Source organism: Plasmopara halstedii (assembly GCF_900000015.1).
Source record: "Plasmopara halstedii genome assembly, contig: Scaffold_291, whole genome shotgun sequence".
In the NCBI taxonomy this organism is placed as follows: domain Eukaryota; phylum Oomycota; class Peronosporomycetes; order Peronosporales; family Peronosporaceae; genus Plasmopara; species Plasmopara halstedii.
In genome coordinates, this window is record NW_020187212.1 from 359943 (window position 1) to 377693 (window position 17751).

General features: G+C 43.8%; 2 protein-coding genes across 2 annotated transcripts; one reads left to right on the forward strand and one right to left on the reverse strand.

Moving 5' to 3' along the window:
* Positions 1 to 1521: 1521 nt before the first annotated feature.
* PHALS_05803 (major facilitator superfamily) lies at positions 1522 to 2997 on the reverse strand (the record flags this gene model as incomplete). The annotated part of the gene is made up of 1 exon (XM_024723107.1): positions 1522 to 2997. One exon carries the CDS (start codon positions 2995 to 2997, stop codon positions 1522 to 1524), a length of 1476 nt encoding a protein of 491 aa, XP_024574117.1.
* A 4168-nt stretch (positions 2998 to 7165) lies between these two features.
* Positions 7166 to 7507, forward strand: PHALS_05804 (uncharacterized protein; the record flags this gene model as incomplete). The annotated part of the gene is made up of 1 exon (XM_024723108.1): positions 7166 to 7507. The coding sequence occupies one exon, from the start codon at positions 7166 to 7168 to the stop codon at positions 7505 to 7507; it is 342 nt and encodes a 113-aa protein (XP_024574118.1).
* Between the last annotated feature and the right edge of the window lie 10244 nt (positions 7508 to 17751).

The following is a 17751-nucleotide window of genomic DNA, read 5'->3' on the forward strand; positions in this document are numbered from 1 at the left end:
CTCAAATTTATACAACGAGGTGCAGTGTATGCTGCTTGAAACGCTGCAATAATGTTTTGCATTGTCAGTGGGCTCACAAATAAACATTGTAAGCATCAAGCTTACTATTTAAGTAATTTGCCAACAAGTTGTAGCAATAACTTTTGCCCCAATACTTCAAAGCGTAGCAAAGAACGAGTGATGCCACAAAAGTTGGTACTGATACCTGAATGCAGGAGTAATAATGGCAGATAAAAATATGTTGCTGGGAGTGCCAGTGATAGCAAGCCACTTCTTGAAAATATATAAACATCAGTCATGATTTCCTTGATGAAGCGTGAAGAAAGCAGTTACCAAAAGAGATTTTTAGTTAAAAGAAAACTAATTATTCATGTGTTAATTGACAGCCACTAGCCGAGCGTCTTCTGATCCAAATTGATCTAAGAAAGCTTTGTACTTTATCCTTACCTTCTCACCCTTCCTTAGCAGTGAGCTACAAGATATTATGGACGGATGGGAGGGCGTCCAGGCTAAACTAAAATTTGAAGCTGCACCTTTCTGGCTGCTGGCTGTTAGCACTAAAGATGGTGCGACCCTCAGCGAGCGACAAGCGCTGTGCTGGCAAGTGCGCACCGTATGAAACGAGTGCCAAATCATTATCGACACTGAGTTATTAAAAAGGGGTGATGTAGAGCGTTCAGAGAAGAGTTAGTCTTTTAGAGATCGCTTGGCGACAGTAAGAGTTCAAGTAAACTCTGCAAAGTGTTCCCCTTGTATAAGTTCAGAATTCTCAAGACATCATATGTATCAGACGACTCCTTGCGGCAAGTAAGTAAAGCGCAGTAGTGCTAGGTGATGTGCTCGGGGCTGCACCGCTAGCAGACTTTCTGAACGTCCTGACATTAGCTGCGGCGTGCCCTTAGACTTTAGCTCGAAAGCCGACGGTCTGGCTCATGAAAATTGGGTTGCCGCGCTGCTCGACAAAATGACTGTGTTCACCATAATCATCGACCCGCGATATCTAAGTAAGAGTCCTGACGAATGCGCTCATCCGACTTCAAATCAGGCGTTTGAATACATGGATTAGGCATACGCACTCCGACTAATGCGCGCATAGCCTTTGGATACGGTCAATCAGATTAAGCAGCTCCAGAAAACGCACTTTTGTTTCTATGACTGCATTTTACAACAACGTACTCGATGCGCGGGGTTGAGTTGCCGTGCACCTTGCACACAGAGAGCTAGTCCACGTTAATTAATTAATCATATATTTATATCGGGCGGCGCTATACAGGGATTTACAGTCGAAAGTAGTAAATTACATATCATCTTGAAAATGAGAGTCTCAATTGCAAAGTACTACCCATTTCGTGATTAAATTAGGATGTCGGCCTCATTCAAATCTTGCGTTCTTTATTTTGTTTCGAGTAATAATATAGACAACCTTTCGAATACTTTGATAGAGTGAGTACTTTTCTACCTTGTTACAGAAGCATGTTAGTAGCCAACATCTTCATAAAACTATATAAATTTATTGAGCAACTATTTCTCGCGACGAGAGTCATATTCAGCCTGAATCTCCTCAGCCGACTTACCCGACGTCTCTGGCACCATTTTCAATCCCAAAAGGAAGAACGTCGCAAGTAGCACCACAAATGGAGCGTAAGCGTAGTCTCCTAACGCTTCTGAAACGTAAGGGTACGAAATACCCACAACCAGGTTACACAGCCAATTGATTCCGATGCAGAATGATGACGCACTAGCACGAATTGAGTCGGGGAAAATGTCAGCTGTCATTACCCACACAAGAGGACCAAGTGTTACTCCGAACACAATCACATACAGAGCGGTAAACACGATGGACAATGCAGACACATCTACCACGAAAGCCAAAGTCATACCGACCGACATGATCACCATGCCTGCAAGACCCCAAAGGATCATGTTGCGAGCACCAAAACGGTTCGCTAGAACACCCGTAAAGAAGGCAGGCCAAATGTTGATGAAGTCAATGACCAGAGTGCCGACACGCGAGTCAGAAATACCAGCATCCGAAAAAATACTACCGGAGTAGTAAAACACGGCATTGATACCAGACAATTGCTGAGAACATGACAGTAAAAGACCGGTGAGGAGCTGCATGCGATACCGAGGAGCAAACATGGATTCTTTTCTGGAAGCAGAGAGACCTTCTTCAGCATGTTCCGGCTTTGTGCCCACTTCGAGCCATGTAAGAGCCAATTGCACATGTTCCTCGCCATACAACCGAGCAATAACTTCTTTAGCCTCCTGTTTACGACCCTGCGTTAAAAGCCATGCTGGGCTTTCAATGCACAAGGTCGGTGCCAGCAATAGGTAGGCACCAGCTAGCACAACAGGGAATGCTGCAAGGTAACGCCAACCAGTGCTTGTGTTAAGGAAGAAAAAGCAGATAGCGGGTACTAAAATTCCGATAGTCGTGAAAATTTGAAGGCCTAGACCAAGCGTGTTACGCATGTGAGGCGGTGTGAGCTCATTCATGTATCCACCAATCGTTGCAGTGGCTGTACCCGATGCAATACCGGCAGCAAAACGACCCAATGCGAACAGCCAAATGTCCGACGATACTGTTTGAACCACACCGCCAATGATCATGAAGATGCAGTTTGCCATCAACGTTTTTTTACGACCAAGTCGGTCACTGACTTGGCCACAACATAGTGAGCCTACCATAGCACCAAAGATCCATGCATTCACGGCAAATGTCCATTGGAGTTTCGTATGGCCAGGAAACATGAGACACGTGCCTTCAGCTACAGGTCGTGCATTGCACTCATCCGTGTCGTTGTATTGCGACAAATTCATTTGCGAGGTAGACCAACCGCTTTGAAATGGCTGCATCCATGATAACAAAGCAGTGGTGTATAGAATAGCTTTTGGCTTGATAAGTCGAGCAGCAGCCTTGTTGGCTTCGTCGAATGCAGTCGCAAGCTTAGGTGAATCAGCTTCAGCATATTTATGCGGAGTGCTTTCTGGCATCTTGGAGGACCTGCTTGATTAGTTGAAAATTGAGTTGAAACCTTGTTGGTCGAACGAGTCTAAATTGAAAGTGAAGTGATTGTGGGTGCGATCAGCACCAGCCAAAGCAAATTTATTGGTGACTGCGACGAAATTCTCGCTTGATTGACTGGCGCATTTGGTCAACTTAATCTTTTTATTGTGTTCTTCGCTGGTCATGTGTACAGTCTAATCGAAACACCATATGGATGGTCATAGGCTTCCAAATCGCAGAAGGGCTACAAAGCAAAGTTCAAATACTAACTAGATGTCTGACTTTATCCTCGTTTATGCCGGTCAAAGTACCATATTTATACCTCCGAGAATCTAATACGCTTTTTATTTGATGTTTTGAGATTCTGTGAACCACACACTTGAATTTGTAAGACACCTCGTCAGATTCTCGTACATCTACAGGCGAATATCAGCTTCAATTGGTATAAACGAGTCGTCTGTGATTTTCGTGCTACCCCATGATCAGGTCGACGCAGGCTGTTGATCAGACAGCAAGCTGATGCTCTCCGCATATATGCCCCTTCGTGTCTGTTCTCGTGCGTATCATGTATGTTTTATTTCAGCTTCAAGTACTTTTCTGAAGCTTCAACCTTACCCCGTTCTTTTGCAGATGCTGCTTGGTCATCCGGCTTTCTAATGATTCCTGGGATACGTATTTATTGAAATATACCGCGCATCACCTCACAGAGTACGTATGGAGGTATCGAGGCAGAAATGTACAAAGCAGAATTACGCAGAATTGCTGGCGACGATACCACTTTCTCGTAATTGAATACTATCTAGCTAAATGCTGGAAATGCATACCTCCATAGGATGATACTCTGATTATATCTGTTGTCGATTGTGCAAAGAGGAATGTATAGTAGCATTTTAATTAGCTCTATAAAGACTTGCAGCTAATGGTTTGTAGAAGTGATATATATTTATTTATCGTGAAGAGCGAAATTTTGTCTCTCTACTGTATTTTACCAAGCAGGGCGGAATAGATCAGGAACATGAAGGTTTGAATAATCGTAATATTGAAAAACATAGGCATCAATCTAATCGCATGTAGAGTTCCAGACGGCTGTTCATTATTGGCACTGAAATGTTTTCTGCACATTTTCTGATGAGGCATATTTCCTAATCAGATTTCTGAGGGAGAAAATCATGGGTAATATTTCAAGTAGCCTGCCAATCATTAAGTACATCTATAGTCAACTGCAGAAAGTCTTGGCATTGAAGAACGGTCTATAGAAGCATTTTTAGCATAGTAAGGAAGCCATATATTGTAAGAAGCGGGAAGATTGACTATTCTGTACAATGATTATTTTGGTGACCACGTCACAACTGATTCCTGGAAATCAATTTTACGCTGACTTGAAAATTTAGGTTAGAAAATGTAACGAAGCACATACCGTATTCTGGTGTGCGTACACATTACACTTTTATGCAATTGCGCCGAACCTTAAGACTTACATTTTTGAAAACAATGTGACGGAGAGGTCAGTGGACACGTTGGCTGCTAGCATCACGTCATGCGGCACGTAAATAGTATGGATTAAGCAAACATATTCAATATCTGATTAAATAAGACTCAGTTTTAGTATGTTACTACTAAATTAGAACAAATAAGATCTTAGCTACATTAGAAGCTCACAGTTTTGCTCCTGGGTGAAGCGTACAAACGCATTCTCTGCGTGATCTAAACTTGGACATATTGTGTCAAATCTGTCTGTGCAAGGTACACGGCAAACACATTGCACTAGGTAGAACTGCCATCAATCAGACGACCCTGTCTTAATAGACGGTAATCTCTACTAGGATAGAACATGAAATGCTCGAATTCCTGGCCCCAAACCAATAAGACCAGCTTAATAAGCTCGATAGTTCGGTGGTCTTTGCGGAAGCAGAGAGGTGGCGGCCAAAGAGCCGGGTGTGATGGTCGCTTTCCTGGAGGTTTTCTCGAGATATGTGGATGCGCTAACCAGACACCTCTAGAAGCGCTTTCACCGGGCGCCAATGGGAGGACGGGTGGCGCTCATCATAAAGTCACTGACGTGAGCGACCAATGAGGATCGGACGAGAAAATCTCACATCTTGACTATTTTGAGATGGCCATGAAGTCGGTAACCGCGCATTATGCTTGCTGTTTCCAAGCTAAGAAACCGTGGGCACTAACGTGCAGTACCTCGATCAAATAGGCTTCGTTCAGCATAAGACTGATGAGGCGACAGATGTTGCGGGTAACAAATTTTCCTTCCCATGATATCGAATGCGTTCAAAGAAACTGTCGACCGAATTTTGTCCAACAAGCAAGAACCCTTGTCAATGTAATGGCTGCATGCTTCCTTTTGAAGGCGTTAAAGTTGCCGATTTCATGATGTGTGGCGGAATAGATGCAGCTTGCACTAAGACCTTCTACGCCCACTTTACATCTTTCATGAAGCGGGGGGTCTTGCGTTAAATGCGATAGCGGGATGTGGTACTGAAACTAGGATCTTTTAGCGCACACCGTAGACAATTATTTTGGACATGCTGAGGAAATGGAAGGATTCTTAGCTACCGTGGAACTCGCAGATATTATATATGTGGGAGATCCAATCATCTGCGTCCTATCTTCTCTCTCGACTGAGAGGTACGTAAGGTCGTGCTTGAGCGCGAATTCTTTCCACAAACGCCAGTAGGAATACGTTGCCTCCAGTAAGCGCCGATCTAACGTTTGATGAAGTCGGTTCTATTGTACCTCGAAGATGTCGATGTCAATGGCGACCCTGGTCTAAAGTAAATTTCTCCTATTAATGAAGGCGGAACTCACAAATCAGGCTTGTTGTCTGTCAATGTCTACTATGCTGCCGTGGAAAGTTGTGATCAATTGTTGATAGTGCGTAGAATGTTCGTCCAAATCGTTCTGTGGAGTTTGAGAACTTGATAGCGTGGTACGTTGTCTCATTTTAAACCTGGATTCAAGGAATGACAGTAGCCTAGATATGGTCTAAACGCCATGAGCCATGGATCGACTCACAGCCAGAAAAAATAGGTAATCTACCCCTAACTTCTTTGGACCTTAGTGGGTCATGTACTCACTTCTGCTAGAAAGCAGAAGCGCTTTTGGCGTTGGCATGTAGCGGCGATATACACGGAGCATAACGTTCGATCTGACAAGCAGCGACGAGCAAGGTTCAGGCGGCAGCAGCAGCAATAATCACGATGCGACAGAAACCATCGTATATCGTGGTCTCCAAAGTGATTCTCTGCTGAAAGACAGATTAGTCATGACTTCAGTATAGTTTTCTGATGGGATGTTCAATCGCAGATGTTGGATGAAGTTTGTGTTCAAGAGCCGGTGGATGAACTATGAGTGATTACATGTCGCGGTCTCTTGTATCAGCGACTTCAGCGCAGAGAAGAAGCGAATGTATTTCGCCATCTCTAATGCCAGTACTAGGGACAGGGGCGGTGACGATGGAAGATTGCAAGTGATTAGGAGGAGGGCAAGGTATTGAAGTTGTTTAAAATTGTTTATGGTATGGTACTGCTGAGTCAGCACAAATCTGTGACCTGTGACGCGCCTATCGAGTGGATCGTTGAACATTTAAGAGCTAGTGGCGAAAATTGTTTATATCTACTTCTGAAAAGTTGTTTTAGGGGGTTTCGCAAAATCGCTAAGAAAATGACCCATGTCTTGGATTGGGAAGTTCTCAATAAAATTGACTTTGTTCCTGCGACCAAATATTACGTCACATGTGAATTGTTATTTTGAAATGAAACGCGGTGTCATGGACGCTTTTAAAGTGCGAAGGAAGCACAAAGCGGAATCGATCAGATATAGTGATTTCTCCTCTTTGCGTCTACATGGAAAGTGACAAATTAAGAGCTTAGGAGCTCTATGCAGTCGCTATTCCAGTGCAATCGCTGATTCCTCGAAACGATTTGCAACTTGAAATCACGGTTGGTTGTAGCTTATTGAGTGATCTTAATCGATAAGTAACTCTTATCCGATACTCACGCGAAATAGAGATGTCCATCTCACTGCGGGAAGTATCCTGAGCGGGTCGCCTATCCGCAGAACTGTTTTGACGAAAAAAATCTGCCCATAGCCATTTTGAGCACGGGGAACTGAACGTGATAAATCTCGCAAGCAGTACGCGAGTATATGCGCGTAAACAAGATTGTTAGTTACATACATACGTATGTGTTTAGGTGCCAACGTATCTCCCTCCCGACAGAATTTATTAGAGAGCATGATCTTTGGTCACAACCTGTGGAGATCAAGGCGAGTGTGGACTTGTCTAGTGTACATGTCAGCTGTCCCGTCGATTTCTTGCGCAAGTATATTGCAATTATTGGTGCGAGTCTCTATAAGGCCACGAAATTGATATCAAGTGGAGTTGGGAAGCAGCAGACGAGGTTGACCTTTGAGAGAAAGCCTCGATTGTGGCTCGATCTTGTCTTTCCATTCCAGATCGGCCGTTTTATGCCGTCTACATGGCTTTGATGTTTGTTTGAAGTATGCCATACTCTATGCGCTTGAAAATGGGCTTGAACGTGCCAACGCGATGGAGAAGCACCAGCTCATAGCAATATAGGTGAAGTATTCTGCTGAAACAACAAGCTACTCGCTCAGTACTTTGCTCTTGTGAGAGATTCAGCCGAGTCGGTTCAATGTGGTGGCAGATTCGCTTACATTATCTAAACCAAGAATCGCTGCGCATTACGAAAGTGACATCGTGCATCGACAAGGTAATATGTGCAGCGATCGGTATGACGCACACGTAAACTACTTTTCGAGTTTGGATATCGTTTCACCGACTTGTGCGCTGTGCCGTAATATCTTGCTATAAAGGCTTGTTTAGTTGCATCACCAACCCACTCAACAACAATTATGTTATTGCACATGATTCTGAGTTTTATAACACAGGACATTGTGCGAGATACACAAAATTCTAAAGGCATCGCTATGTACTGAAGGTCTAACTCTGTAAGTGGGTCAACTTACATGAGCACGTGCGAAACCAATCAACGAGTTGATTTCTCGTTGCATGCATCGGCTTTAATCGCTACCCTACCGATCAGGCCGAGCGTCGGCAGCCATTTACCTTCATTCTTCCAAACGACGAGTCCGGTGCTACAGTTGTTCTACTGTCCGAGCAAGCCTGCTACTGTCAGCGATATCGTTACCATTGGGGATACAAAAAAACTATTCATCGAATAACTTTTTCGCTAGCGTACATTGCTTCGAAATGTGATCCGCACTTTACAGTAATATTTCATTGAGCAGCTGGGTTCAGATTGTATATGTTCACAGCTGTTCACCCATATGAAGATGGTATGACGTAGTGAACGACCCCTTCCCCGAAAAACATGCGCGGAGAGACCGCGTTGCTAAAGCGAATGCTTACATTTGTTGACTTTGGCTGACTAATGCTGTTTATGAAGTTATTTAGTATACAATGGGTGCGTCAATCTCGTACTTCTCTGACGCCACCAAAACGCGGATTTGGTTTCGTTGAAAGACGGATTATCAATTCAATTCGCCTTGATGATAGTAGCCCAGCCGCACTTCGTACTAAACATGTTTCTTATATCTAAATGTTCTGGCTTGAGCTACGATGTGCACAAGCAGCAAGTAAATACCAGAGACATCCAGAGCACATATAAGTAAGTACTTCCGACAAAAGATTTCTGAATGAGATAATCCTGCCTACTTACAAATGCAATGTCTGTAGTCTATACGACTGGTCTAAACAACGATTTGTTTGCAATAACCAGAAAGTAACTGCTTGCTCACTATACCAAAAAGACGGCACCACATCCATTTTATCGAGGCTTGTTGAAGTCATACCACAATCAACCTCTTGCGAGCCATTCGAATGTGGAGCGCTTCGCTGACAACGGAGGAACATCCCGGCCACACGCCAAAACCTAGTGAAAGAAGCGATCGCTTGCCATTTCCGAGAGAGATCACGACAGTGGACTGCGAGGGGGTCACCTTTGACCAGCGCGCTTGTCTATTAAGAAAATGGCTCATTTTGATGTAGAGTGGATAATTAAGTGGCAGGACCTCCATGACTGTAAACAACACCTGGCAAAGTGGAAGGAATGTATCCGCTCCGAGAAGTCAAACTCAATGCATTTCTCGAGGTACGGCCTTGCTTCTCGTTCGAATCTTGACCACTCGCTGAAACAATAGCCTCAGAGAGATGAACAGAGCTGATAACAGCCAGTGATAAAATTCTGCCTCGACGCCTACGTCGTCTGATTTTCTCTGCAAAGTAATACAGAGACAAAGCTATAGCTGAGCACCCCGATACCCTGAATCTTGTCGCAAATTTGAAACGCCGGTAAAGCGATATTTTTCTCTCTCTCAATGCGCGTTTGAGATATATTTTTGTCACAAACTTTATCAGAATTCACTACACAAAAGATACAGAATCACCCGGTCGCTGCTAATTTACGCCCGCACGCACGGGCGTACTAAGATGCAACGAGTAGGTACTGATGAATTGGCTTTGTAATCAAAACTTGATTGAGTCTGCACAGAATACCGCGAATTCTGCGCTCAAAACTGGCAAGCTTGCTCGTTAACGAGCTAGAAATTGGCGTAAGTTTTGCTGCAGGGCAAGCGAATATGCAGTGCGTAATTCCCGAAGAAGTGAAAAGACGCCTATGAATAGTAGATAACTCTGCTTTATGGCACTTAAAGTGAGTGAAGGTGTTGGGTGGGGGCTCGGAGAGTCGTAATGACCGATTGTATTTGGGAAACCTCGGTATTTTCAGCATAAACAGCTTTACGATTGCCGGACGCAGAATTAGCGCCTTTCTTTAAAAACGATTGACAATGGAAACATATGGGCGAGTATCAGCCATGCGAATGACGTTCGCTATGATGGCACGTTGTGGTGAATGTGGTGGGTTATACTCCAAATGCATAGGGTGCCCGTTGAATGTTCACTTCGGTGCATCAAAAAAATTGCGAAATCAAAGTAAGGAAACGTGTAACCGGGTACGTGTCATAATATGGCAACTGCACATTAAACTTCTGCATTGCTCAAAGATCCCGACTCCGTGACACAGATGAGTACGATAAAGTTTTGAAAGAAAGACACGTGTGTTATCAGCTTACAATTTTTCATACAGTTACTTGTGTAAAACCATAGTCTTGCTAACTCACGTAGCTTCGTCGTTTAAAGTTTTCGTTTATCGTATCACCGCGAAAAAATACGAAAGAATTTGAAAAATCTGCACCGCCGCCTTTGAATGGAGCGTACAAATCCATCTTCTGTGTCTCGTTGGCGCAGACTGTTTGAGCTATAGCTTTCTAGGCTCAATACGCATGACGTCCCTGTTTCCAGACATATTCCTTTCCCCTTAATTCTCAAAGGCGCAATGTGGACTAGCTCTATACTCGCTGCTGGCTTTGTAAGAAAAAACGTGAATACTCTGGCTAAGTTTTGACCCCTGATCTTAAACCTATGCTTGTAGATCTGAAGATGTAGAGAAATCAATAGCAAACTTTCGTCTGTATCAGCACTATCAAGATATTCATGAGATACCGATTTGTCAATTAACAACCTTCGGGTCGTGTCGTGTAGAAAATTGTTCATATACAGGGTAGTCGGCGGCAGAAGATCCTTTGGAAGGTTTTGCAGATAGTGCCCCGCAATCTGCCACTACTCGCACTGTCTAAGCTACGAAGTGCGAGCTTTTGCATAAATCAAGATATATATATGCAGAAAATTTTATCACATACAGCGGGTGCGCTGTGCATTTTGCGCAAAGAATGCTTCACCTCATGCATTTGCGTATGTAAATACACCGATTATGGTGAATGCGCTCCACCCCAGAAGCGTGTTCCAGCGCCGTTCACATACCCAAGTACTTCTTTGCGTTGATGTTAAAGTGGTATAAACTTGGAATGACACCGAGACTAATTTTGAAACAACTATGTCTGTACTACAATCGACAATAGAAACATTTTTATATCTCATAGCGTTCGATAGAGCCCCACGTAGTTTACACACCTAGCTCTTACGAAGTCTTATCACAATCTCCTTACCAGAATTTATTATGATACCTCATCGTTGCAGGCTACAACGCATTCTCTGGGCTTGATTTTATGGCCATGGGACGATAGGAATAGCGTTATGCTGTATTGAGCACAATACGATACGAATTCCCTGTTCCCCCATTACAGACATGGTGACCTGCGGCGCGAAAGCCTTCTGAAAGGCGCTTGCCCATTCTCATTTCGTCCTAAAACCACACGCAAAGGTGTATAATGGCTCCAAAGCCGCGCGGAGAGCAAATACTAAGGGATAAAACCCACAATATTGGCGCGATATAGCTTTCGGTTGTTGCAGCGACTCTTGCGTTTGCAAACAGTTTAGTTATGCTCGCAGAGCCGACAACTCTTACGTATCGAGCTCGCACTATAGGGAACTCTGTGGCGGGGTGTTGTAACACTTACTGCTGCAAGAAACAGGCACGGTTTGCGCAAGTCGTGCAAATTTGAGGAGAAGTGCAGAGAGCGCCGCGTTCTCAAAACAGTTCACCCAGATGGGAAGTGGCTTTGCCGTATGTATATTGTCGAGGAAGAAGATGCCGACTCGAGGCTAAGACTGTAACTATGATAATCACATCAATTATCTTATCACAACATGTATGACATACAGTCCATCGGTAGCAAGGACTGCGCCTTATTGAATGACTCGCTGAGCTTTGTAAAGCGTGTTTTAAAGAACACCCGATGCGTGCTGTGCTCGCATGAAGAGTTGAAATTGAAATAAGAAATTAATGCATGTTGAGCGCTTATTTTGCGCAATCTCATAATCATACAAAATATTTGGGGTGCCGGTGTGGTTTTGTTTGATAGCGGAGGGTATGACAGGGTAGGTACGCATAAAGGTTGTAAACTCCACATTATGCTATTGTCACTTTTATCGCTCGAATGTAGCCAGGATTAATAGCATCCAACTAAATTACCATATGAAGTATCACGATCTGTACTTTTATTGTTGAAGATGCTGAGGCTCGAGAGGTCTGTTGGACACCTGTGATGCTAGCCGCACGCTATGCAGTAAATAGATTTTTGTTATTGTAAGCTGTGATTTAATGTATATCAAGTACTAATTTAAGCTTGACTTCAAATTCAATTATACTATTGTTGAAATTTGAGCATATGTATCTAACTACTCGTGGGGCTTCACTACTCGAACGCAGAGCGTACAAGCCCAGTCGCACACTCGTGAGTTGAAGTTTCGCTTTAATGGGCCATCGAAACTTTGACATCATTGTAATCTCATTTCACTTTGCAGCACTTGTCGTCAATTTGACAACCGAGTCTAAATAATACGTCTTCTCTGTGAAGATGGAGCACATGTTGCTCATCAATCTGTCCTCCAGTCAACGAGGCACACTAAATAAGTTTGTGTTTTTGTCGGTGCCAAAGAAATCAGAAAATTGTTGGTCTAAGGGTCGGAAGCTTTAATCAGTCGCATAGAGCCATTCATCACTCATTAAAATGGCTGGTAAGACATCCAAGACTGCCTGGACCAACTTCAATGCAGCGTCCGCTTATCGTGTAAACATTTGAAGGCGGAGGCGAAAAAAATCTCTCTTTATGGACAACAGAGGTTGTAGTGACCATAAATGTGGTACTTTGGTACGATAAATTTGTTTACGAGACTTATTCAAAATGAAACCATTTCGGAACAATACATGTCGTGGGTGCTTTCATTACCTACTTAGGCGTATCGTGTCCGCTCATAAATTTGCCTGCCCATCAAGATAGGCAAAATTGCACGCAGTCTGTCTAAGAGTTGCAAACTCTCTTTGATGCAATGGCGACAGATTCTCCCTCAGAAACGATAATAGATGTCATTTTTAAGTTTGATCTCCAACAAGAGATGTCTTATTGACTTGACAGCTCGTGACCAAGCACATATACTCTCCAATGACAAACAATCTGACCATTTAATGTGAAGGAGACTCACACTGCGCTTTGCCAATTATCTTTACGCAGGCCGTACTCCAGGCCTTTTCCAACGGCAAAAACCCGCCGTGGAACACGCGACGATGTTTAGCCTATTCCCATCAAGCAGGGCCAGCTCAACGACTCCAGCTTACTCAATATCGCTTCGACCAATTCCCAAATCACAAGTCGTGACTACTGCCTTAAGCCTGTTAAATTCCCCGCGTTGTTGCGGAGCCTTAACCCACCTATGCGCACGGGCCTTCTGCTCTGACTAGAGCAAAGCACACGCGAAAACGTTACCCGCGAGCGTTATTTCAACACAAAATTTAGCATTCCACTGAAGTCCCACCTATACTGAGACCAAAAGCAGTTGTAAAGATCCGTACCCTCCAAACAAGATGTACTCTATAAATTTCAAGCTGACAAGACAAGTATAAATGTAAATGTACACTAAATGATGAACATACATCGTCTCACCCAGCTAGATGCTTTTCAAACCAGCTTCAGCTGGATTTTCGACTGAAGCTTGGGTATAAACGAACAAAGCACAACGCGAAGGTCAAGGTGACATCCCATCACCTCCGATTTCTGCTGTTATCAGCTCAGCTCATCTCCATGATAAAGCTGCAACAGCCATCCACCAAAAGTCATACTCACCACAAGGTTGGTCCGCTGCTCTCCGCTCACTAGGCTGCGTTAAAAGACCCTACCTCATCTACAAAATAGACAATAACCGAGCATACGACAGGCTGCTAAATTGCTAAAGCAAAATCATCCTAAGGTCGCAGGCAGCAGCGAGGCGAGCCATCTTGCCCAAACAATACGTATGGACGAGTCTATTTGAAGGCCAAAGAAAATCTCACACATCTAGACTGCCAATACTCTGCCGGATCGAGCACATTACCTGAAGGTGCCAACAATTCGACGATATTTTTTTTGTTGACGCGTTCGCACGTGCATACCCATATAACAGGCTGGACCACCAATAATGTGCTTTAATCGAGCAGTGTATCTCATCGCTTCAGAGATGGCAACCAGAGTCTCGCGCAGTATTTTACCCTTGAGGTTGTCATTTGGAGGCACCCACTGAGTTTCGTGTAAGCCAGTGCGGAATTACAGCCAGCCTAAGTGTAAAGCATACTTCATTTTGTCAAAAAAACGGGTGGTCGTTCTTGCAGCTTTAAGCCTGCAGACTTCAAAGACGATCACAAATTCATGCCCATCATCCAAACTTGGAGAGCAGCACAACCTTCTGTTAGGATGAAGTCTCACAGACAAAACGGAATAGCGAATTTAGATCGGGAAAGCCGGATCTGGGGCACGTATGAGGCTTTCAATCGCATTCTCGAAGGTCTCTTGTTGCCACATCTCAGTACCATTCGGCATCATGTTGAAAAAGATCGCCACGAAATTTGCTCTTTCGACATTGGTTACACTGTACTTGTACCATTCGCTGATCGGGTCATGCCATTTTGTCAAGTTCTTTCGGACAGGGGTACTGGACAATCTACAGCGTCCTTCATCAGGAGCATCAAGCGTGTACTGCTTCTGATTATTATAAAACCCATAAATAAGACGTTACTGGCGCCAGAGACACACTTGTTTTTTGACAAATGGGTTATCTAATCGAAACACTTTGTAAATTCCCGTGCTCTGCACGACTTAGGAAAAATATAGCCGAAAAAGGTTTGTGCACAGCCATCCTGTGGCCCAAACGATTAAGTGACCAAACGATTAAACGACGCCCTTGTGTTTAGAAAATTCAGTGGCATATCCAGCTACATTGAGAGGGTTATCACTGCTTCTCACTGGCAGTTGACAGCAAATATTAATCAGGTTGAATGCAATGAACGATGCGCTGCCGACCATGTGTTTTGCCGTACATTCTTTCAGATCATCGGTATTTGTACCTCAAAATCGCTTCGTCCCCTACAGTATAACGTTGCACTGCTTCTCTGGCAATGACGATTCTCCTTTGACGCACAAATTAGTGTCGGAATCCAGGTCAATTTGATGACTTACTCTCTTATGCGGGACTAACAGACGTGGCGCGTCTCGTGTCACCACCTCGTGATATTACCTAGACAAACTATAAATAAAAATTACAAATCCTTGAGAGTAGCTGACTCACTCGTTTTTAAACCCTTGAGGTGTCCCTGACGAAAAGTCATCCGTGGTGGATGACGAGCCCAGCCTGTTCGCTGGCAATCGTACCATTTTGGCGACGTAGATGTTTTCAATGCAGTTTAGATATCCTCAAGGAATTTGTTTCAGTTTTTAATAGCTTCTTTCGGAGGTAGTGAGGGAGATACTTACGATCTCTGAGACGAAGCTGATCACTCTAATCACGACTGGATAATATTTTTTGCAAGTTACTTCTTGCATATTTACTGCTCCACACACACACGCTTATCACAGGGTAGCACTGACTCGGCAGTACAGTTAAATATTGACATCATTCTTATTCGTGCAGCTTAGCCCTTTTTACTGGTACCTTACAGATGTTGTCCATCTCTATTGTATCTAACTTGGGAGATTGTCACACCCAGTCGCTTTCACTCTCCACTTACCACTAGATCTGGTAAAAATACAACTCCCACCGCTTTTATTTACGGCATCGCCAGCGACATTATCTGAAAACCACCATATACTTTCTCATCTGAAACCGCGCTTCACCTCCGCTTCTTCTGCTAGAGACGGCAAGCAATACTATTGCTATCAGTGTAGGACTACACTATTTCTACACGGAAGATATAGCAGCTTCATGCCTGAATCGAGAGCCTTGGCAGTGGTAAGCTTATGATTCGCCGTAGCCCTACCTGGAAATAAGTGTGCAGCACCTAGCTTTTCGACTCCGATCTATAAATGGTTAGAGTCAGTCTAGCCAAGTCGTGTCTAGGATGAGATTGTAACTTAAATATTGGTCTAGTGTCGCGCTCAGGTTTGACGTAAGATTTGACATTCCAACATCGCAGGACGTATATATCTGGCATGTTCAGTGCCTCCGCGTGCTGTCAACTATTTCAGCAGTAACGCGTCATACATAATTGCACAATCTATGAAAGCTTTCCACGGCATCACTAAGCCCAAGACGTTGATTTCAACCGTTGTAATTCTTACTATGAGCCCTGCGTCTCTTAGAGCGAGTCTCCATCCAGGATTCAATTCTATACACCACGCCCCCACGAGGTTCAATAAAATACATTTTTTAATTAGGCCACCAGAAATCGATACTTACCTGCGGAGGATTTGTCAGCTCCCTTTGCGTGATAGCTTGAGCCGTTGTATCCCTCAGCCGAGAGCAAAGGAGACACACAAGACGCAGATGATTTGTGCTTCTGCAGACAAAACACCTTCAAGTACCGCAACCTTGATCAGCAGTCTCTCGTTACTTCCCGACATGGCTGGAGCCGATCGCCTGTAGCACGCTTAAAAGCTCCACTTCCAAAACAAATTCGTCCCTCGTGACACAACTTTGTACTCTGCATTCAAGTCATCACCAACCGCATCCTCGAAAGGGTAGAATGGACGCGAGAAAGTCTCTGTTCAAGCAGCACACTATTTATAAAATTACCACCTTGGGGGGATCTAATGTCATTGCGGCAAAAAAAATGTGGACCTTGTCCGCTACTTCTCGTCTCACTTAGCGGGTAAACAATGCTTTCATACGTATTTGAAACGTCTGGATGAGCTGAGCGAAATCTGTGATACATTGTTGCCTGAAATTTCACAAATTGAAAACGCTCTGCTTACTTGTTTTCTGCATGTTAGAATTATTCTGATGTGCGGCCTCAAAGATGATTCAAGCGCATCGCACTGTTGCCTCTATTAAAGTATGATCAAAATAACTAGTCATCTCAGCCTCCAATATACATGGTGGGTAGTTTTCTCTGTCCGTTTCGTTTCATAAACTCCTAGACGCTCAATAGAATCAGCCTCACGGTAGGTGCCGTCAGTTCGTTTCAACGCCCGGTTCAGGCGCTTTAAAGGTGTCCCACAAGCAAATTTATAAGCTGGCGAACACCTTCAGGCGAGCGACTACTTCTTGGCCGCCAAGCCTCTAATTCCATCAGAACCAAATATGAACATAAATTTATTCAGCCAGTATTGTCCCGATCATAAGTAAATTTTCAACTGACAGAGGATACAGAACGTTTACGAATCGGTTGTGGGACTGGCTACTAGTGTTTCCAAGTGCAACGCCTTTGCCGTGTACTCCGCAAAGAGGGAACTATGACGTATAGAGTCTGCGTGACACATGCACAAAGTTCGGACTCGTACGCTTCGGCTAGAAACGAAAGCGAGAGCGAGGGACTCTACCGTAGCTAAATGTCGAGCTGGCTTTCACATTTCAAGAGTGCATATATCTCAGATCAATATCATTAGAATAATACTCGACAAATACGCCTCTTTTATAATAACTAGTACCTCCGTATTCCAAAAATTCATAAGAACAACAGACTTCAATGTGAATTTCGTACAACTATATATTCTATATTTGATGCAACTGCATTAAGATGGCAGACAAAATTTCAGAAATTCCTCGTAATGCATAGCTGAAACACCATCAGCCATTTATTGCCTGTACGCGTAAAATAGCGGGTGCCACGTACCGAAATCAGAATGAAGCTTTGGTGTTTCGAAGTCACATCTATGCTAGTAAGCCGAAATGTATTGTGCGCGGGCATGAAGCTGCGATAAGCTTCATGAGAAAAATGGTACTGTTCAGACTGACGAGCAACGATGTCAATGAGTGAGTGCCCTGA